General features: G+C 52.7%; 1 protein-coding gene across 6 annotated transcripts in view; it reads left to right on the plus strand.

Moving 5' to 3' along the window:
* The window catches only part of LOC311515615 (uncharacterized protein), a 31,423-nt gene extending 11,641 nt beyond the window's left edge, over positions 1-19,782 (plus strand). For 2 of the 6 annotated variants that reach the window (XM_084618833.1, XM_084618828.1), the window contains exons 4-9: positions 358-501; positions 3,987-4,133; positions 6,012-6,131; positions 16,287-16,394; positions 17,104-17,187; positions 19,101-19,782. In XM_084618833.1, the coding sequence (XP_084474959.1) occupies positions 358-501; positions 3,987-4,133; positions 6,012-6,131; positions 16,287-16,394; positions 17,104-17,187; positions 19,101-19,295 (798 nt within the window). In that variant the 3' untranslated portion in view covers positions 19,296-19,782. The remainder of the gene's footprint in view (positions 1-357; positions 502-3,986; positions 4,134-6,011; positions 6,132-16,286; positions 16,395-17,103; positions 17,188-19,100) is intronic. The other 4 variants (XM_084618829.1, XM_084618831.1, XM_084618830.1 and 1 more) reach the window with 4 other exon arrangements.
* The last annotated feature ends 1,453 nt before the right edge of the window (positions 19,783-21,235 follow it).

Raw genomic sequence — 21,235 nt, forward strand, 5'->3', positions numbered from 1 at the left:
GGGGTGTGAATTCACAGCGCATTAGCCTGCCGCACACTGACTGGCTGCATGGGTGCTTTGATCCACCCGCCCCTTCCTAGCCGGTGTCAGCGGGAGCACGGGGAAGGGCCTTCCCCGGTCAGGCTGCAGAGAGCCCAGCTGCCCCCCGAGGGAACTGACCTGCGTGTGTCCAGCATCGCTCGCTCAGCTTCAACGTCCTTCATCTCTGAGCTGCTCAGGGACCTCTCTGCCCTCCACAGGCCCCGGCCCCCAGCCCTGGCCCCGGCCTGCCCAGGCAGGTCCTGACGCTGGTGCTGAGGCAATGCATACTGCCGCCGAGCCCAGAGCCGGCTCTCAGCTCCCATCCTCTCTCTGCAGCCAGATACACCAGTGAGAGCCAGGAGACAAGTGGAGAAGCAGCGGCGACCCAGACCCAGACCCAGACCCAGACCTACCTGGAGACCAGGCGTCATGGTTCCTCTACACGAGGAAATGACTTTTCTAATGCCTGTCAAGGGGGAGGTAGGGTTGCCAACTTTCTGATCCCTGAAAACCGAACGCCCCTGCCCCACGTCTTCCCCCAAGGCCCCACCCCTGTCTGCCTCTTCCTCTGAGGCCCCGCCCCCTGTCTCACGTCTCCCCCCCCCTCGCTTGCTCTCCACCCCCGCCGGTTGCTCCCCCACCCCCTGGGGCTCACCTGCTACCTGCAGAGCTGGGTTGGGAGGAGCTGACGTGGAGTTTGACCAATTGGGGTACAGCGGGGCACGGCAGGGGTCGGTCCCTGGAGTGAGGGGCTGGGGTGGGGCAAGCAGGGCACGGCAGGGGTCGGTCCCTGGAGTGAGGGGCTGGGGTGGGGCAAGCAAGGCACGGCAGGGGTCGGTCCCTGGAGTGAGGGGCTGGGGTGGGGCAATCAGGGCACAGTGAGGCGGATGGGTCGGTCCCTGGACTGAGGGGCTGGGGTGGGGCAATTGGGGCACAGTGAGGCGGATGGGTCAGTCCCTGGAGTGAGGGGCTGGGGCAATCGGGGCACAGTGAGGCGGATGGGTCGGTCCCTGGAGTGAGGGGCTGGGGTGGGGAAGTCGGGGCACAGTGAGGTGGATGGGTCGGTCCCTGGAGTGAGGGGCTATGGTGGGGCAATCGGGGCACAGTGAGGCGGATGGGTCGGTCCCTGGACTGAGGGGCTGGGGTGGGGCAATTGGGGCACAGTGAGGCGGATGGGTCAGTCCCTGGAGTGAGGGGCTGGGGTGGGGCAATCAGGGCACAGTGAGGCGGATGGGTCGGTCCCTGGACTGAGGGGCTGGGGTGGGGAAGTCGGGGCACAGTGAGGCGGATGGGTCGGTCCCTGGAGTGAGGGGCTATGGTGGGGCAATCGGGGCACAGTGAGGCGGATGGGTCGGTCCCTGGACTGAGGGGCTGGGGTGGGGCAATCAGGGCACAGTGAGGCGGATGGGTCGGTCCCTGGACTGAGGGGCTGGGGTGGGGCAATTGGGGCACAGTGAGGCGGATGGGTCAGTCCCTGGAGTGAGGGGCTGGGGCAATCGGGGCACAGTGAGGCGGATGGGTCGGTCCCTGGAGTGAGGGGCTGGGGTGGGGCAATCGGGGCACAGTGAGGCGGATGGGTTGGTCCCTGGAGTGAGGGGCTGGGGTGGGGAAATTGGGGCACAGTGGGGTGGGGGCCAGACAAGTTACTCCCCTGCCCCCCTGGACAGCTCTGGTACCTACTTTGGAGCCTGGTCCTGGAGCAGCCAGTTCTCTCCATCAGGCTGGCGGGGCAGGAAGAGGCTGCTAAGCAGAGCTGCTCCTCCAGGCTCCAGAAGCAGCCGCTGCTCTTCCCGTCCCTGGGTGGCAGCAGCCCGTTCCTGCAGGTTACCAGACCTTTAGCATCCGCTCTGCTGTGCTGACTGGAGGCTGCCAGTTTCCCTTTTCAACCAGACGTTCTGGTCGAAAACCGGATACCTGGCAACCCTTGGTGGGGGAGAAGCTGGACCCAGGAGCACCAGATTAAGAAAGGAGGGATGAACCCCAGCTGTCCAGCCCGCACTCCGGGAGAGGGGTGGGGAGTTACGGAGGCGAAATGGTGGCTCGGCAGGAAGGGCACAGGGCACAGCTCCATCACCATGGAGCAAACCAAGCACGATCCTGATATTTCGTGGAGTGCGACAGGGAAACGGAGTCAAGTTAGTGGTGCAGCCTGACTGAGGCCAGGCCAGGATGCGGAGGGAGCGCTTAGTCACAGGCACCAGGATGCGCCGTAGCCGATCGCTAGCCAGCTCCATCTCCACCAGGCCTTGCAAGCTCCTAGTTCCCGTCATGCATGACAGCCCCCATCCTGTCCTTCCACAGACCCTGGCCCTGTCACTTCTGCCACGCTGTCTGGAGGGGCTCACAGCTGTGAGTGCCAGTCTCAGGTCAGACTGTCAGAAGACGGGGCAGACACCCCAAACTGGTGGTGTGTTCTATAATTAGAAGTCACCAAGCCAGCAACCGACATGGGCTCATGGATCACACTATTAATCTTCCCTTGGAGCCATAGACAGGCCCTTTTAGGCTCTCCAGCCAACCTTACTACCCAGACAAACTGGACTTAGTGATAAAGGTCACATAAACCAAAAATCACCATGCATCAGGTCACTTCCGTCCCGATCCCAAAGGCCAGTCACTCACCCCGGTCAATGGATGCTCAGGATCTCACACCAAAGACAATTTTGTCGCTAATTTCTCTAGTAAATTAAATATTTATTAGCTAAGAAAAGGAATGAGAGTTACTGAGAGGGTAAAGCAGGTAAAATACATAACTGCTGAGTCAGTGTTTGTAAGTCCAAATGGTAGCAGAGATCTCTGCTAGTTCACCTTAAGTCTCTCAGGGTTACCCAAATTGGTTTTTGGGGACCTCTGTCCAATCACTCAGGATTCCCTCTATCAGAATCCATTTGTCCAGAGATGCCGAATCATGCCCTTGAATCAGTATTTATAGATCCTGCTCACAGAAGACACGCTGGCTTTTCACCCACGTGGGCGCTTCCTTTGATGAAGAACGCAGATGGAGTCTATGACCTCAGGTCGCCACATCAATGACCACTTGCTTTGACATTAGCATTTGCTTGTTAAAGTCCTTAAACCCTTTCTCAGCATTCAAAAGATTCCTTTGAGGAGTAATTTGGTTAGTGATATACATAAGGAAATTGTCACATTATAATAAAAATAGATATGAGAAAGCCATACAGGTAACATTCACTGGTTTTTCAGAAAGTTGACACACCAAGTACATTCTCATCTAAATGCTAATACAGCCTTTGATCTAGGGTCAAACCTAATGTAAACTGATAGCATTCGACAGGTTACAGATAAGTGAAGACAATATCATTTCCGTGACCTTTGAACTAAATTAACACGCGAGTGAATTAGCCTGCTGCCTTGAGAAAAGGAGTACTTGTGGCACCTGAGAGACTAACCAATTTATCTGAGCATAAGCTTGCGTGAGCTACAGCTCACTTCACTGGGCCTTGGTCTGCTGGCCACCTGTTAGACAGCATCCCCACTTCCTTCTGTTTGCTCTCTGCCCCACTGGCAGTGTTAGCCAAGGGTACAGCTCACCGGGAAGCCACGGAAAGGACCACTGCAGGACACTGTGGGAAGCTGGAGCTGATGTTGAGGTCCCAGGCGAGCTCCCAGAGCAGAGGGGAGAGGTGTCTCCATCACTGCTCTCAGCTCCTGGCGCGCTGCTGAGAGGTCGGGAGCGTCAGCACAGGGAAGGGAAAGCCCCATTCAGGCACCAGTGGAGATTTAATGGCAAACTCAGCCCTTAGCCATCCCGCGATGGGGCCCGAGCTCTGTGTTACCAACTGAGTTCCTGCCAGTGGGACACTTCTGCAGCCTGAAATGAACTCAGCGGGGGGCCTGCTGCCCGAAGCAGAGCTCAGCGCCCCACCCAGACCTGTGCTGTCCCATGGGCCCCCCGTTACCCGGAGATCACACTGCAGTGTGGTGCTAACACTGTCCTTCTGCAGGACCAGGATTCAGAAGTGAGAACCAGGAGGGAAGCTGAGAGACGTTCGCAGCCGCGACCCAGATCCAGATCAAATCCTCCAGGGCACTCACCTTACAACTACGGCTATATGACTCTTCTTGCTTCACCCTCCAATGTGAGCCTCCAGGTACAGTAAGAGGAGAGGAGGGTGGAAGCTGTGAGCTTCATGTTAACTAATGAGCAGGGCCCTGTGCAAATCACCATGTCACGGAGGGCCCAGAAATCGTGGCCATGTCCCCAGGCAGTGATCTTTCCAATACTTTTTTTTAAAGAAAATGTCTACCACAGAGTCCTTAATACAAACAGTTCTCTTAGCTAGTCAATTTCAAGGCTGGAATTAGTTTTACTAGTAAGGGGACTCAAAACTGACCAACGTTACTTGTGAAATTCACTCCAGCCTTGAGACTGACTTAATTCAGCTGTTGTAGCCATGCTGGACCTGGGTGTTAGAGAGACAAGGTGAGTGAAGTGGTATCTTTTCTGGACCAACTTCTGTTGCGTGAGCTCTGTGTAAACAAGAGAGAAGCGCTAAGAGCTCTGTTTAAGGTGGAAAGCTCGTATCTCTCACTGACAGAAATTGGTCCAGGAAAAGATATCACCTCCCCCACCTTGTCTCTCTGAATTTGGTTGTGAAATTCATTGTGTGCAAACTCGGGGGAATTCAATATTTTGCCTTTTACGCTGTCATGAATTTTCTAAAAGAATTGTGATTTACCCACGGCCCGGCTAACAAGCAATGAAACTCCACGGCCTGAGCAAGAGGGCCCAGGGGGAGCTGATGTATTGGTTGTCCTTGGGAGGCTGGGGCAGCCAGCGCCCATGCTCAGGGAGAGGGGAAGGGCATTACTGAGGGGAAAGGGAGGTTCGGAAGGAAGGGCACAACACCCTGCAGAGGGCATGCTCAGCTTAGAGTATGTCTACACAGCAAAGAAACACCTGCAGCTGGCCCGTGCCAGCTGATTTGGGCTCACGGGGCTTGGGCTGTTTCATTGCTGTGTAGACATCTGGGCTCAGGCTGCAGCCCAAGCTCGGGAACCCGCCCAGACGTCTACACAGCAGTGAAAAAGCCCTGCAGCCCGAGTCCTACAAGCCCGAGTCAGCTGGCACGTGCCAGCCATGGGTGTTTAGCTGCTGGGTAGCCATGCCCTTAGATGCCAGAGGCTCCATTGCTGATCACCAGCCAGCCCCTGCCTCTGCACCCGTACAAACCAGGGCTTGCAAGGTCCCTGTGCCCCTGCCTGCTGCGGGTTTTCATTAGTGCGTTACATGGGCGGGTGAACCCCCGTTTCGGGGAGGCTAACCTGCTGGCCCCACCCCTTCCACCTGCACCCTCCCTGTGGCCGGAGGAGCCTTGAGCACCCCCCAGCGACTGGAGCCCCAAAACCCCCCCTGCCGCCAGAGGAGCCCCACGCCCTGCCTGCCCTGAGCTGCTGGCCAGCCCGCCCGAGCCGTGCCAGCCCTCCCCATCACCGGGCTGAGCTGTTGGCCCGATCCCTGGGCTGAGCCGCTGGCCCGAGCACCGGGCCAAGCCACTGGCCTGACCTCTGGGATGGCCCAAGTGCTGCCCCGGGGCCTCTGGCCTGACCCCCAGGCTGGCCCGAGCTTCCCAGGGCGGCCCCAGGCCCTGGCTGCTGGTGGGCCTGAGCTCCAGGCCCCTGGCTGAAGCTGAGCCCCCACCAGCTTCAGGGGAAAGAGGGAGGGAGGCAGGGCCTTGGGGCAGAACAGGGGAGGCTTAGCCGCCCTGCCCATGGATACCTGCCGCCCATGGTGCGTTACAGCCCGTCACCTCCCTGCAGCACTCCCAGCCCACAGCTCCCTTCTGTTCTGCGGTCTCAGCACTGGCGTTAGTGAGTCTCCCACGGCAGCGCATGATGCCCCCCGGGAAGCTGGGAGCTCTGCGTGGCTAGGCCAGCCCGGGGGAGATGTGCCCCGTCTGCGCTTCTCACTGGCAGCGGGGCCCGACGCGGCGAGAACGAGGCCCCATGCCGACTCTCTCCTCGCACAGGGGCCTGCTCTACCAGGGCGAGGCAGGAGGGCAGTTGAAGGAACTCAGACGCGCACACTAAAACCCAAGCGACCCCGGCTGCCCTGCTCGGGCTGCTACAGCCCTCTAGAGTCCCTCAAGGTAAGAGGCAGGGAGGGGAGAGGCAGAGACCAGCCGGGTGATTCTCGGACTCAGCGTCACTCAGACTGAGGGCCGGGAACTCCCCAGGAGCTACAGGACTCAGCCGACGGATCTAGGCTACGGCTGCACAGATCACGCCGGAGCATTGCAGGCTGGGACCTGTAGCCTCCATTGGCCCTAGGCTGCATTTTACCAGGGGGCTTCCTATTGGCCATCCCTGCTGTCCCTCCTGAGAGCACAAGCTGCATTGTGGTCCCCTCTGCCAGCGAGACAGCTGGAACAGGGGCTGGAGGGCTGATTCGGGGCACGTAAGCACAACCTAGACCCAGCTTATGACGGAGAGTCTCCTTTAGGTGCAGTGCTAAGAAATGCTGCCTTTTCTGGATCCCACTGGCTTCAGTCCCAGTTCCAGGTGCACCGGGTTCCCCGGACGGAGCTGCACGAACCCGCCTTCTTCCCTTCTAGAGAAGGGAATAAATAAAGAGATAGCTAACTAAACAGATAAACCCCAGTTCCCTCTGGGGCAGCACTGCAGGGCCGCAGAGGGGAAGATAGCTCAGCGAGTCTTCATTTCGACAGATATCAAGCCCATAGGGGGCCAGACTATAATCCCAGTTATACTGGTGTCAATCCGGAGTACCTCTATTAGTATGAGTGACTTTCGTTACCGCAGGGTAAATCTGGAGTCACCATTGGATTAAGTGGAGTTACCCTAGATTTACATCTTTGCAACTTTACAGCTTTGTAATGCAGGGCACTTAATTAAAAACCAAAGGTAGTGCAAACACGGCCCCCGCCCAATGACCCGAAGCTCTGAAGCTGGCCCACTGGCTTCCCAGGTGAACATCAACGTCATTGACCTGAGACGTACTGTAAATATTGACCAGCATGAAGTCAGTGTTAATAATTACCTGCAGGCACAACAAGTCTTGCTGTTTGCTGAACCCTGGAGTCCGTGTCAACAGTTACATCATCCTTAATGTCTCCAACACACGTATCTGGGTATGTCTAGGGACTCGGGACTATGAGACCCAAATCATCCCCCCAGCCCACCCCAATAAACATTTACAGTCTAGACCAGAGACGTGGGTGGAGTTAGAGGTCCAGGAAAAGCTATTCTTTGTCTCTCGTGATCCAATCGGGAGGCAGAGATTTGCATATGTGATCAGATAGGCTACAACATGAGTGCTGGGAACACTGGGGTTGGTGTGAGAGCTCTGCATTATGGGCTGGGTTCTGTAGGGTAGCACTTCATTCCAGGAGTGGCCCTATGGGGTCCACTGGAGGTGAGAGTAACTGGTCAGTGAGAGTGAGGGGACCAGACTCTGGTGCTAAGTGTTACGTGCCAACGAGGCGAGCAGTGCTGTACAAGACCCAAGCAAAAGCAGCCCCTGCCCTAGGGAGCTGACAATCTAGCAAACCCAACCCTAAGAGCATCTGAGACCCTGACGTCCCTGAAATCGCAGGAGCAGGCTCCAGGGGACAGACACTCTGGTCAGGCCAGAGGAATGTGATGACACCAAACTTTTTTCACCTTTCATACTCTGTCTCCTCTGCTTACAAGCAGCAATGCCGGGGTGGGGAAGATGCTAGACTGAGGTGGGTTAGTGTCCCTGAGCCTTGCCCTAGTGAGGCATTAGGAGGAGAGACAAAAGGGGTTAAGTAGGCATCTCTTGGCTAAGTGACAGCAAAGGGTCAGGCGGTGGTGACATACGTACTGGAAAGGCCACCGGATAAGTGGCCCAGCAGCCAACTAATGCACACCCTGACGGTGCCCACTGCTAGCAGGGCACAGCTTAGGCACACTGGTTGTTTTGTGTGTATACTTCCACTACAAAAAAGTAGTCCAAAGTGGAAAGATAAATGCAAGCGTAACCCCTTCTGCCAGGTGGAGTCAGCAGCATCAAGGGCTGGGGTCAATGTCTAGGTGTTCCTCTTAACAATACAAATCACAACCGGCTCAAGCCCCTGCCCAGTAACCTGGGAAAATTTAACCCCTGCCCTGGGTGCCTCTGAGAGGCAATACGTCCCCTCTCGCAAGCACTAAGTCTGTGGATAGCAAAGAAAACTTTTAATAAAAGGGGAAAGGAACCCGGCATTAATTTGGGAAAACACCTCAACCACAATCTGAAGGCACGTGACCACGAGCAAACACCCACCCCAGAGTACGCTGGGCAGTGTCCTTTGCCTCAGTTTCTCTGCTTGCAGTGTGATACACATGCTCCTTTAACCCATCGCTCCCCTCTCCCTCCACCGCACCCCACTTGCAGCTACTGGGCTTGGCCAGCGGAGACCCAGAGTTCAGCCCTGCCATTATGTGAGTTCACCTCGCACCCCGGGGAGGGGACATCAAGCCATACCCGAGCCGCTGCACTGCCTCTGCAATTAGCTGCTGCCAGGTCATGCTCTGAGGTCCCAGCACATAACCCAGCCCTCAGTGGGTAGCAGGAAACTTCTCTTTCAGGACAACACTGTCCCACACCAGGCCGAAGGCTCAGCACCTGGGTATCCGGGATTTTAGCTCTAGCCATGATTAGACAAAACAAGGACTCTCGATTGAGTCTAATCAGCTCTGTCTTCAAACAGAAGAGAGGAGAAGATCAGATAGTACCTGGGATTTGGCATCTCTACCCCCTGCTTAGCAAATGAGGTTCAATTTAAGGGAACCCCTCAATCATGCAGGCTAAGTACTGTTCTGCTGCCCTTTACTCATACAATAAGGATAACCACATTTCATTATCCTTGCATTCAAGCTAATGTGAAAATTATCTCATACACAGGTTAAGGAAAGAGTGCCTATACATCTGGGTACAATGCTTAATTATACAAAGTTTGGTTTAAAAGTCATACAATACATATAGTACATAATCTGCAATATCCCAAATTCAGGTTAATAAATTAATGATACAGTTTAGATATTAGCATCCAAATATTCAGGCACATCACTCGTAAGAGATTATACTAAGCGGGATTTGTAACCCAGCACCAGCCAAAAGTGATCACTTTGGCAAAGCAGCTCCATCATGCTGCTCACTTTGGCAGAGTGGGCGTGTCTCTGCAAACACAGTCGGCTCCTGAAGTCTTTCCCCGCCAGCTCCTCACTGGATGTCGGGGGAGAAGTCATTCAGACCCTGCTCACACAGGTAGTAGGGGAAAGGTTGTCATCACCTTTCTGTTTGGAACAGATATTTATTCCTAACTTTTTCCTTCTTTCAAAATCCTCTCAGACTACACAGTCCCTTTTCCAGCAGCCTCCCCGTTGCTGGCTCTGTTAGCAGCAGGTTGTGACCTGACAGTTTCAATTCACTCAAGCATAAAAACTAACAGTGCCCAGTTCCTGAGGTGCCAGTCTTGGGTTTGGACACCCCGGAGGCCCTCAAAGTGCTGCTGAGAGGGCACTTTGATGGGGAGGGGCAGTGTAAGCCTGTCTGATATTTTATTTTTCTTCTCCCTCACCATACAATCATAGAATATTAGGGTTGGAAGTGACCTCAGGAGGTCATCTAGTCCAACCCCCTGCTCAAAGCAGGACCGATCCCCAATTAAATCATCCCAGCCAGGGCTTTGTCAAGCCTGACCTTAAAAACTTCTAAGGAAGGAGATTCCATCACCTCCCTAGGTAACGCATTCCAGTGTTTCACCACCCTCCTAGTGAAAAAGTTTTTCCTAATATCCAACCTAAACCTCCCCCACTGCAACTTGAGACCATTACTCCTTGTTCTGTCATCTGCTACCACTGAGAACAGTCTAGAGCCATCCTCTTTGGAACCCCCTTTCAGGTAGTTGAAGGCTGCTATCAAATCCCCCCTCACTCTTCACTTCTGCAGACTAAATAACCCCAGTTCCCTCAGCCTCTCCTCATAAATCCTGGGCCCCAGCCACCTGACCATTTTTGTTGCCCTCCTCTGGACTCTCTCCAATTTGTCCACATCCTTTTTGTACTGGGGGGCCCAAAACTGGACGCAATACTCCAGATGTGGCCTTAACAGTGCTGAATAGAGGGGAATAATCACTTCCCTTGAACTGCTGGCAATGCTCCTGCTAATGCAGCCCAATATGCCGTTAGCCTTCTTGGCAACAAGGGCACATTGTTGAATCATATCCAGCTTCTCGTCCACTGTAATCCCCAGGTCCTTTTCTGCAGAACTGTCGCTTAGCCAGTCGGTCCCCAGCCTGTAGCGGTGCATGGGATCCTTCCATCCTCAGTGCAGAACTCTGCACTTGTCCTTGTTGAACCTCATCAGATTTCTTTTGGCCCAATCTTCCAATTTGTCGAGGTCACTCTGGACCCTATCCCTACCCTCCAGCGTATCTACCTCTCCCCTCAGTTTAGTGTCATCCGCGAACTTGCTGAGGGTGCAATCCACGCCATCCTCCAGATCATTAATGAATATGTTGAAGAAAACCGACCCCTGGGGCACTCCGCTTGATACCGGCTGCCAACTAGACATCGAGAGGTTGATCACTACCCATTGAGCCTGATGATGTAGCCAGCTTTCTATCCAACTTATAGTCCCTTCATTCAATCCATACTTCTTTACCTTGCTGGCAAGAATACTGTGGGAGACCATATCAAAAGCTTTGCTAAAGTCAAGATATCACATCCACCGCTTTCCCCATATCCATAGAGCCAGTTATCTCATCATTGAAGGCAATCAGGTTGGTCAGGCATGACTTGCCCTTGGTGAATCCATGTTGTCTGTTCCTGATCATCTTCCTCTCCTCCAAGTGCTTCAGAATGGTTTCCTTGAGGACCTGCTGCATGATTTTGCCGGGGACTGAGGTGAGGCTGATTGGTCTGTAGTTCCCCAGGTTCTCCTTCTTCCCTTTTTTAAAGATGGGCACTATATTTGCCTTTTTCCAATCATCCGGGACCTTCCCCGATCACCATGAGTTTTCAAAGATAGTGGCCAATAGCTCTGCAATTACATGAGCCAATTCCCTCAGCACCCTTGGGTGCATTGCATCCGGCCCCACCAGCTGCTGTTTCTTCACTCCTCCTCCAACTACCTCTCTCCACCTTCCCCATTAGCTTCTCTCCCTGTGCCCATTTGGACCTTTGTGAAGCCTCTCCCACAGTGTTTTCTCCAGGAATTGAAATGGGGATGGTGGTATTCGAATATACGGGGGGGAGGGGAAAGGCTGACGTGGAGTGAGACCGTGAGGTCGATGGTGGGCTGTATGGCACTGTAAAGGGGTTGGGACTCACCACCGCAGCGCCTCCCACTGCCAAATCTGGGAATTAGCTCTATCCTCTGTGGGGCACCCTCTGCCGGTGGTGTCCCATTTGTCATCTGCTTCCCCTTTGGTATCCAGACCCGCATTGCTCCCTGCTCAAGATGTCTGCTTCTAGTCACCACCTTCCGACAGTGCCCCTTAATCCATCCTCACCCCCCTTCCGGGGTGTGTGTGTGTGGTTAACAGCAGTCTTTCCAGTTCGCTCCTGCCGCAGTGGCCAACCACAACCCCCAAATGTCTAGGGCTGGCTGCAGTCTATCACAGCCACTCTTCCACAGCCAGGTGCTGTACAAGGGCAAAGTGGCAGCATGGGGGGGGGGACCCAGGCCCACCCACTACTCTAGGTCTCAACCCAGGGACCCTCTAGTGGCAGCCTCTCCACCCTCCTTCTCTCCCCTCGTCTATCCGTCCTCCCTGGGTCACTTCCCCTCTGACCCCTTGCACCATCTAGGCCCTTCTGGTCAGGGCCCGCAATCTGACAGGTATCAGGCTGGAGCTCTCCTCTGCTCCTTAGCTCAGGAGACAGCCCTTCCCCTCTGAAGGTCTGGGATAGACTGAGTGCTTTGGTCCTGGGCAGCCTTTATATAGGGCCTAGCCTGGCCCTGATTGGCTGACTCTTTCCCTGCTCTGATTGGCTCTCCCCAGGCCTTCTCTGATTGGCTGCAGGTCTGCACAGCCTTTCAGGCCTGGTTCAGCCCTTTTTCTCAGGGGGTGGGGCACCGCCCCACCACAGGCACCATAATAAAAACTGAAAAATGTTTCATGACAATTTTGTTAGATTTAACTCATGTTTTTAAATCATCACACAAATTAAAGTTGGCTATACAAGCCTACTATATCTACATCTTTCTGGTTGTTATTTTGCACAACACTGTTAATGAACTTCTCAAATGCAGTGCATTCATTTTTGGTAGCTTCTCATGTGTCTGTTACTTCCAGTCCTTCATGATATGCTCATGATCAGGCAGAAGGCGACTTCTTTCAGAACACAAAATTCTATTCAATGAGGAAAAAGAATGCTTAACTGTAGCTCTTGTGACTGGGAGTAGCAAGAGATGAATTCCTACTTCTTTCAGCCCAGGAAACTTAGCACAAAAATTGGGTCGAACCATTAGTGATGATAAAGAAGAAGTTAAAGTTAAATCTTCATTAGTTCATCGTATGATATTCCACTGTTTTCAAAATTTTCTATTCTGTCCTGATCACATGGCAGCCCTATTGCTGGTAGTGCCTCACTCCACTCAACTGTCGGTGTTTTATAAGACAGGCGCCTGTAAAAGTTACGTGGAGGTTGAGTAGAATCCAGAAATTGTTACTGTAGATTTGTAAGAATCAAGTCTGTGTACTTTTTCAGCTGTCTCAACAAACACTTCTTGTCCTCTTCACTTAAGAAGTCAGTATAAGTGCCTTCATTAGTCAGCTTCTGGACTGAAGTCTTTGTTTCTTCCAGTACATTTTCAATGGATGTCTCTCTGATTGATCCAAGGGTAGCTTTTGTTGCTGGACAAAGATCTACTACTGTTGTAGCCGATGCCTGGATGACATTTTGAATGACAAGTGGTTTCAACAGTAGACTTACAAGAGAGAGAATGGCGATAGTCTTCTCTGGACTTAGAAACAAAAGTAGTCCACCAGCCTCACTACTTAGATCTGTCCCATCTTGTTGGATACTTTCCAAAGCCAGTAATAATAGTTACAGTAATTTTAAGACAACAGCCAAGAATCACTCATGAGAAAGCCAGCAGGTTTTCCCAGGTTGGACTAATTTGAACTTCAGACCCAGTGTATCTTCTGTTTCCAAGATGTTCAGTCCTTTTGGACTCTTGCTGAAAAAAGAGTATAACAAAGCCATTAAATTTATGGCTTTTTAATGTCTTTTGAAGATTCTTCAGCTTGTACTAGCGCTAGCTGGAGTAGATGGCCTCTGCAGTGTGTATAGGAGAGATAAGAGTTACACTTTTCTCTGAGAAAAGCTTGTACTCCACTATGTCTTCCAGAGACGTTTGCAGCTCCATCAAATGCACAAGCAGCCACCTGTTTGGGGTTCAATTTACAAGCATTTAACCCTTCTAAGATGTCACAGATGCAGCTGATGTGTCTTCTATAACCTGAACATCTAGAATGCACCTCGTGGCCTATCATGGGCATCAGGATAACATACACACTGACTTAATACTTGGTGCCTAGTTGCATTGGTGCCTTCATCAGCCATGCATGCACATATTTTGAATGCGGTGAGAGAGTTCTTCACTTTTTCAGCTGCTGAGTCTTTCACTGTAGCACCACATGCTTCAAGAGAGTCAGCTGAGTTTTTCCCCCAGAAAGACAGTGAGCATTTGCTGGTCTTGTTCGAAACTAGTGTCCAACTTCAGGATTAACAAGTGACAATGCACTTAACATTGGCCTCCAGTTTGTAGTGTGTGGTATCTCTTGCTTAAAGAGAAAGTATGATGCAATAGCCGTGTTGGTTCACATAAACTGAGTTGTGTTTCCAGTATTCTTAACAGCCTCCATTAAATTCTTCTAAAATTGGCTTTGACAGTGACGGACTTATAAGGCTTTCTGCATGTTGGTGCAGTCCAGAGGCTTGGTGTTTTGCAGCCTTTTCACATAGGTTGTCAGTATTGGCTTAGCTGATCAGTCTGGCAAACCAAGCTCCTCCACTTTTATTATATAAATACACGATATGCCCACATCTTGAATACTACATGCAGTTCTGGTCACCCCATCTCAAAAAAGATATATTGGAATTGGAAAAGGTTCAGAGAAGGGCAACAAAAACGAACAGGGGTATGGAACAGATTCCATATGAGGAGAGATTAAAAAGACTGGAACTGTTCAGCTTGGAAAAGAGACGACTAAGAGGGGATATGATAGAGGCGTATAAAATCTTGACTGGTGTGGAGAAAGTGAATGAGGAAGTGTTATTTACCCCTTCACGTAACACAAGAACCAGGGGTCACCCAATGAAATTAATAGGCAGCAAGTTTAAAACAAACAAAAGGAAGTATTTCTTCACACAACACACAGTCACCCATGGTACTCCTTGCCAGAGGATGTTGTGAAGGCCAGAATTATAACAGGGTTAAAAAAAGAACTAGATAAGTTCATGGAGGATAGGTCCATCAATGGCTATTAGCCAGGATGGGCTGGCTTGCAATACCATGATCCTAGTGTCCCTAGCCTCTGTTTGCCAGAAGCTGGGAGTGGATGACAGGGGATGGATCATTTGATGATTCCCTGTTCTGTTCATTCCCTCTGACACACCTGAAATAGCTACCTCTGGAAGACAGGATACTGGGGTAGATGGACCATTGGTCTGACCCAATATGGCCGTTCTTATATAAAAATTAATTATTATAATAAAAAAGTTTAGTACAGAAACTCCCCAAGATAATGACCTCTTGAGATAGCGATGATGTGAGATAACGACCTGGGCAAATAATGCATTTTAAAAATCTTGGCCTACTAGGAAACGTATATTTTTATAAGTTTCCCAGTCACAAATCTAGCATTCTGGAGTGAAATCACTAACACATAGTCCAATAAACAAATGCTCTGGCTGCTGTTGTTTGTCGTGCCACCGTTCACTCTATCGCTCCGTCCCCAATGGCCCTGCACTGTCACCTTCTGCTGCCACCTGCCACTGTGACCTCTGCGAGTCGGTCTCTGGAGGTTCCTCCAGCCCTCGGTGATTTCAGCTCTCAGTGGGGGAACCTCGCTGCTGTGCAGGCTGGGCCGTCGCTTCCACAGAAATGCTGTCCCGCAGCCGGTCTGAGCACTTAGACCTGATTCTCAGCGATTTCAGCTCTAGTGGTCACTTAACAAACCAAAAGACTCTCTGTGGAGCCTAATCAGCTCTGTCTCTAAACAGGAGAGGGGGGCAGGTCAGATAGTGCCTGTGACTCTTAGGCAGGGCCCACCCCACCAACCAAAACCCCTGTCCCCACCCTCTGTCTCTCCACTGGGATCTGGCATCCAACCCCCCTGCTTGGGGAGTGCCGTTCCGCTGAGGGTGACTGGGGCTTAGTTTGTAAGGAAAGAAGTTCCAGGCTCACGCAAGTTTGTTACTTTCACAACTGATGTGACAAGCCCAGAGGTCCCCGGGCTCTGAATGGCCGAGCCTGGAGGTGCCGGGGCACAGCCCTGGCACAAATTAAGCACGGAGGGAGACCCCCTCATTCAGTCAGGCTAAGCCCAGTTCTGCTGCCCTTTACTCCTACAATGAGGACAACAACATTTCATGACCCCCACATTTAATACTTCAGTGATTTGTAACCTAACACCAGCCAAAATCGATCCCTTGGGCAACGCAGCTCTGTCTGCTGGATACCTCGGCAGAGTAGGTGAGTTCATGTCAATACAGTCTGGTCCTGAAGCCTTTCCCCCCACCCCGGCTCATCACGAGCTGCCAGAGCAGAGCTCAGTCAGACCTGGCCTACAAATCATAATTTGAAAGGATAAGGTAGGCCAACATCGCCGACACCAATGCGCCGACATTGTCATAAATAACAGCAGCTCTCTGAGGAAGCTAGTCTCTGTTCAGACTTTTCAAACCCATTCTCCTTTCTCAGGTACAAGTATTTTATCAGACACTGTATATTCTTTTAAAGTGTGTATTCATGTTTCAATTTCAATTTAATTTCCAATCGACGACTAAATTGGCAACACTGCATGTAACTGCAGAGGTGCTGGGGAAATTCGGGGCGTGGGGGGAGGTGTACACCCCCCCAGAGGAGGTCTGGGGAAATCCCTGCTCTCCCACGTGAGCTAAAGGAGACCTTCAGTGGCTGTCTGCAGTCGTAGGAGCTTTATCCCCTCTGTAGACTGTGCCCAGCCAGCAGAGGTTGACATTCACCCCTCTCCCGCCCAGCTCCTGCCTTGCAGCAGTCCCTGATGCGCTGCTCTCTCCTGCAGGACAACCATCAACAAGGGAGAGTTAAGAGGGAAGGCAGGAAACCGCAGCAAGCCAGACCCACAAGGAAACCAACTTGGAGACCTGGCTCTGGGTCCATCATAGGCTGGGTACAGTAAGAGGCGAAGAGGGTGGAAGCCATGAACTCCAGATTAACTAATGGGCAACAAAAGCCTGTCCTTTAATCAATGGGGCACAAGGGGGGCCGATGTGCTGGCTGCTCTTGGGAGGCCGCATCAGCCAGGGCGCAGCCAGAGCGCATGCTCCGGGAGAGGGGAGGGGACTGAAGGAGGGGAAATGCTGGCCCAGAAAGAACGGGCCGGGGAGAACTCCATGCTCCACAGCCATGGAGCAAACCCGCCTCCTCCTGATCCTTCATGGCGGAATGGAAGCTGCAGGAGCTGGGCCCGGTGCTGAGACCTCTGCGTGGCTGTGGCAGCAGGGGGAGAAGCCTCCCCCCAGGGGTGTGTCTCCGCTGGATGGCGGCTCAGGCTAGCCCTCCGCATCCAAGCCCACCCCCAGCCCCCGGGCCTGAGCTGCCACCCTCGCTGCAACGGCCACGCTGCTATTTTTAGTGCATTTTCCTGAGCGGAGCTAGCGTGAGTCTGTCTCCCCAGCTGTAGCATGGACAGACCCTTAGATCCCCAGCGAATCCACCAGGGCCCTCGCGGGCCGGCCCCAGTGCAGCCCAGGGACGATGGCTCACCGTTGCTGCAGGGGCAGCAGGGCGCTAACCGCTTGCATGCATCCCCCCGGCCTCACCCCATAAGCCCCAGCCTCCCAGTGACTCGTCCCTAACCCTCTCCTCTCCTCCTGCAGAGCCCTCCTGAGGAAGTCAAAGACAAGCTCGCCGCCCCCAAGCTCCCCTGTCCCAGCTGCCATGGCTCTGTAGCCCCCGGCCAGGTGAGAGGTAGCCTCAGGGGGGAACAGCACGAGGCAACCCAGGGGCTCCAGAGAGGGCAGGAGTCTGAGCCGGGGACGCCTTCCAGCTCTGTTCCTCTTCCTGTCAAACACAGTGAAACCTGCCACAGTTGGGTCAGGGAATGATGGGACAGGAGTGGGAGGGCATAGTGAAGGGGGAGACGGTACCTGCTGATGCCTCTCTCCATAGAGGCTCTGAAAGTCCCGTCACAGCCCCCACCTCCGGCTGGGACTCTCGGGGAGATGCCCTGGTGGGAGGGCTCTGGGGAAATATGCGGCAGAGCCGAGATTGCTCTGCTCTCCCTGGCCACCTATCACAGAATCACCTGCTGCTGAGAGACAGCGACCGAATCCCTGGATGGCAAGCAGAGCTTGGCTCAGTCCTGCCCTGCTCAGTCAGGGCTGAAGGGAATGCTTCCCTGCCCAATAGCTGCTGGTGCTGTCTGGGCTCTAAGCACGTTACAGACAGTAATGGATGAATCATAGAATCATGGAATCATAGAATATCAGGGTTGGAAGGGACCCCAGAAGGTCATCTAGTCCAACCCCCTGCTCGAAGCAGGACCAATTCCCAGTTAAATCATCCCAGCCAGGGCTTTGTCAAGCCTGACCTTAAAAACCTCTAAGGAAGGAGATTCTACCACCTCCCTAGGTAACGCATTCCAGTGCTTCACCACCCTCCTAGTGAAAAAGTTTTTCCTAATATCCAACCTAAACCTCCCCCACTGCAACTTTAGACCATTACTCCTCGTTCTGTCATCTGCTACCATTGAGAACAGTCTAGAGCCATCCTCTTTGGAACCCCCTTTCAGGTAGTTGAAAGCAGCTATCAAATCCCCCCTCATTCTTCTCTTCTGCAGGCTAAACAATCCCAGCTCCCTCAGCCTCTCCTCATAAGTCATGTGTTCCAGACCCCTAATCATTTTTGTTGCCCTTCACTGGACTCTCTCCAATTTATCCACATCCTTCTTGAAGTGTGGGGCCCAAAACTGGACACAGTACTCCAGATGAGGCCTCACCAATGTCGAATAGAGGGGAACGATCACATCCCTCGATCTGCTGGCTATGCCCCTACTTATACATCCCAAAATGCCATTGGCCTTCTTGGCAACAAGGGCACACTGCTGACTCATATCCAGCTTCTCGTCCACTGTCACCCCTAGGTCCTTTTCCGCAGAACTGCTGCCGAGCCATTCGGTCCCTAGTCTGTAGCGGTGCATTGGGTTCTTCCGTCCTAAGTGCAGGACCCTGCACTTATCCCTATTGAACCTCATCAGATTTCTTTTGGCCCAATCCTCCAATTTGTCTAGGTCCTTCTGTATCCTATCCCTCCCCTCCAGCGTATCTACCACTCCTCCCAGTTTAGTATCATCCGCAAATTTGCTGAGAGTGCAATCCACACCATCCTCCAGATCATTTATGAAGATATTGAACAAAACCGGCCCCAGGACCGACCCTTGGGGCACTCCACTTGATACCGGCTGCCAACTAGACATGGAGCCATTGATCACTACCCGTTGAGCCCGACAATCTAGCCAGCTTTCTACCCACCTTATAGTGCATCCTTATAGTGAATCCTCCCAGCCCCCCTGCAGGAGGTGGGTCAGTATTATCACCGTTAGACGGCTGGGGAAACTGAGGCATGGAGAGGTTAACGATCACATGGTGAGTCCATGATGGAGCCAAGATTAGAAGTCAGGAGTGCCTGGTTCCTCAGCCATCGGTTGCTTGTCAGAGCACCCCGCCCCCCACTCTGCTCATCTGCCTGAAGGGCGGTGGTTGCGTGTGCCAGGCCCTGCCTAGCTCCTCTGGGATCCCTCGCCACCCTGTCCTACGGTGGCAAGGAGCAGCGGACGGAGAGGAAGCTGTAGGTGACCCATGTCTGTCTCGTGCAGGAGGGGCGCTCTGCTGAGGGGATCCTGAGCCCCAGGCCCAGGAGAGAAGACGAAAGGCCCATGGCGGCAAAGCGTAAAGCCAAGCAGAGAGCAAGAGACGGGCTCTACTGTGCTGGCTGCTATTCCAGCCTCACGCTGCGGGACCAGCCTGCCCCCGTGAGAGAGGAGGCGGACGGAGGATCAAGCAGAGATTAGCTACCGCACCCACCTGAGGTGGAGTCCTTCCAGGCCTCACATCCCTTGTGTAGCTAGACAGCAGCCCACCCCTCCCCTCCACACCCCTGAGATCAGTTACACAGAATCTGGATCCCAACCCCCCTCCCCCCTCCAGCTGGCACAAATGCACCCTGCTTCTCCTGCTGCGGAGCTGGGATGGAACCAAGGCCCCTTTCTCTGAGTCCTGCAAACCCACAATCCCCACCCTCCCCTGCCTCGTTCCCAGGAATAGACAAGGGGAGCGCGGGCCGCACGGGAACCAGAACGGCCTGTCCCGTGGGGCCCTCCGGCCTCCCAAGGCGCGGTGCAGAGGCAGATAGATTTAAACGAAATTAAAGCTACAGATAAAGGGCTGAATTCCCTGGGGTGTTCGTGGGTCCAGCTCTGCTGCACTGTGTGGAACTGCGCCCGTGTATACCTGAGGGGAACGTGAGCCAAGAGTGCAAATAAACACAAATACACTCGCTCTGTGTGACCTGTTCCTGTTGGGACTCCCAAGCTACAGCCGCACGACTCTGCCCAGCGCTTCGCTGGCTCCTTTTCTCCATCTCATTTACTCCTGGTGTTGTCTGCTGAGGAGTGGGGGGCCAGAGAGCCCCATGGTGCATGAGCCAATGGCGGGGGGGGCGGGGGGGGTTCACATAGTAACTTTAATTTACAGGTACCTGCTGTGGAGACTACAGCTCCCAGCATGCAATGCTCCTCCTTGAGCCGCATGGCCTAGCTGAGCACCCTGGCACTCAGCATCACCCTTCGGGTGGCCCCACAGCGCCATACACAGCGGGAGATTTGGTCTCACAGAGCCGCCATGACAGCTGGCTCCAGGGCCTGGCTGTGCCATGGGGACTGCCCTCTGCTCTGATGCTGGCTCTGTGGTCAGGGCTGAGACCTGCTGTTATCTGGTGCGGGTTCGGCGGGGGTGGGGGGTGATTTGCAATGTCGCTGCCTATGCAGCACCTATTCTATGCCGAAAGAGAGGAATTTAATTAGCTCTTTAATTACCTGAAAATCAAAAAGGCCTCCTGCAAAAAGTGGAAATGGACAAATTGCGAAGGAGGAGTACAAAAGAATAGTGCAAGCAGGTAGGGACAAAATCAGAAAAGCAAAGGCACAAAATGAGTTACACCTAGCAGGGGAGATGAAAGGAACTCGAAGAGGTTCTATAAGTACATTCGCAGCAAGAGAAAGATAAAGGAAAGTTTAGACCCACTATTTAGTGGGGAGGGAGAGCCAGGGCCGGATTAAGACCTTTAGAGGCCCTAAGCACTGAAGAGATTATAAAAACAACACTATACTGTAAAATAAAATTTTATTTTTTGAAATGACACAAAACTGACATGCATACTGAAATTAAAATAGCTTCTTTCTAGATTTTCTGATTGCAAAATTCTGGATAAGTTCATCAAAGCTGACTCGACGAAGCAGGTCCGCTTCCATACACAATCGGGAAAGTGAATCAAGTCTGTCCTGACACATTGTTGTTCTCTGCGGGTTTTTTATTATTTTCAGCTGAGAAAAAGAGCATTCTGTGGAGCACTTAGTAATCATCAGTGTTAGAAAAATCCGTCGTGCGATCTCCACATTTGGAAATACACGTCGTATTCCGCTTTTCAGTATTGTGTCATGAAGATCAGTGTGACTGAATTTCATTTTTCCTGTTGCATTAAACGTTGCGCACCTATAACAGTGGAACTGCCGGACTTCTCCACAGAGATTCATGTTCAAGTCAACAGGGTATGAGCCAACGAGCTTTTGGGAACCTAGTGAATACTGTTCATCAGATAAGTCCATATCATTTAGAAAAGAAAATCTACTTGATACTTCTTTGTACACTTCACCTCTCCTCTTCATATGAGCTTCACGTGTATCAATTATAGCGTAGTAAGTAGATACACGAAATTTGTCTCTAGGATTCAATG

This window comes from Lepidochelys olivacea (assembly GCF_965140295.1).
Source record: "Lepidochelys olivacea isolate rLepOli2 genome assembly, chromosome: 2".
Lineage (NCBI taxonomy): Eukaryota > Metazoa > Chordata > Testudines > Cheloniidae > Lepidochelys > Lepidochelys olivacea.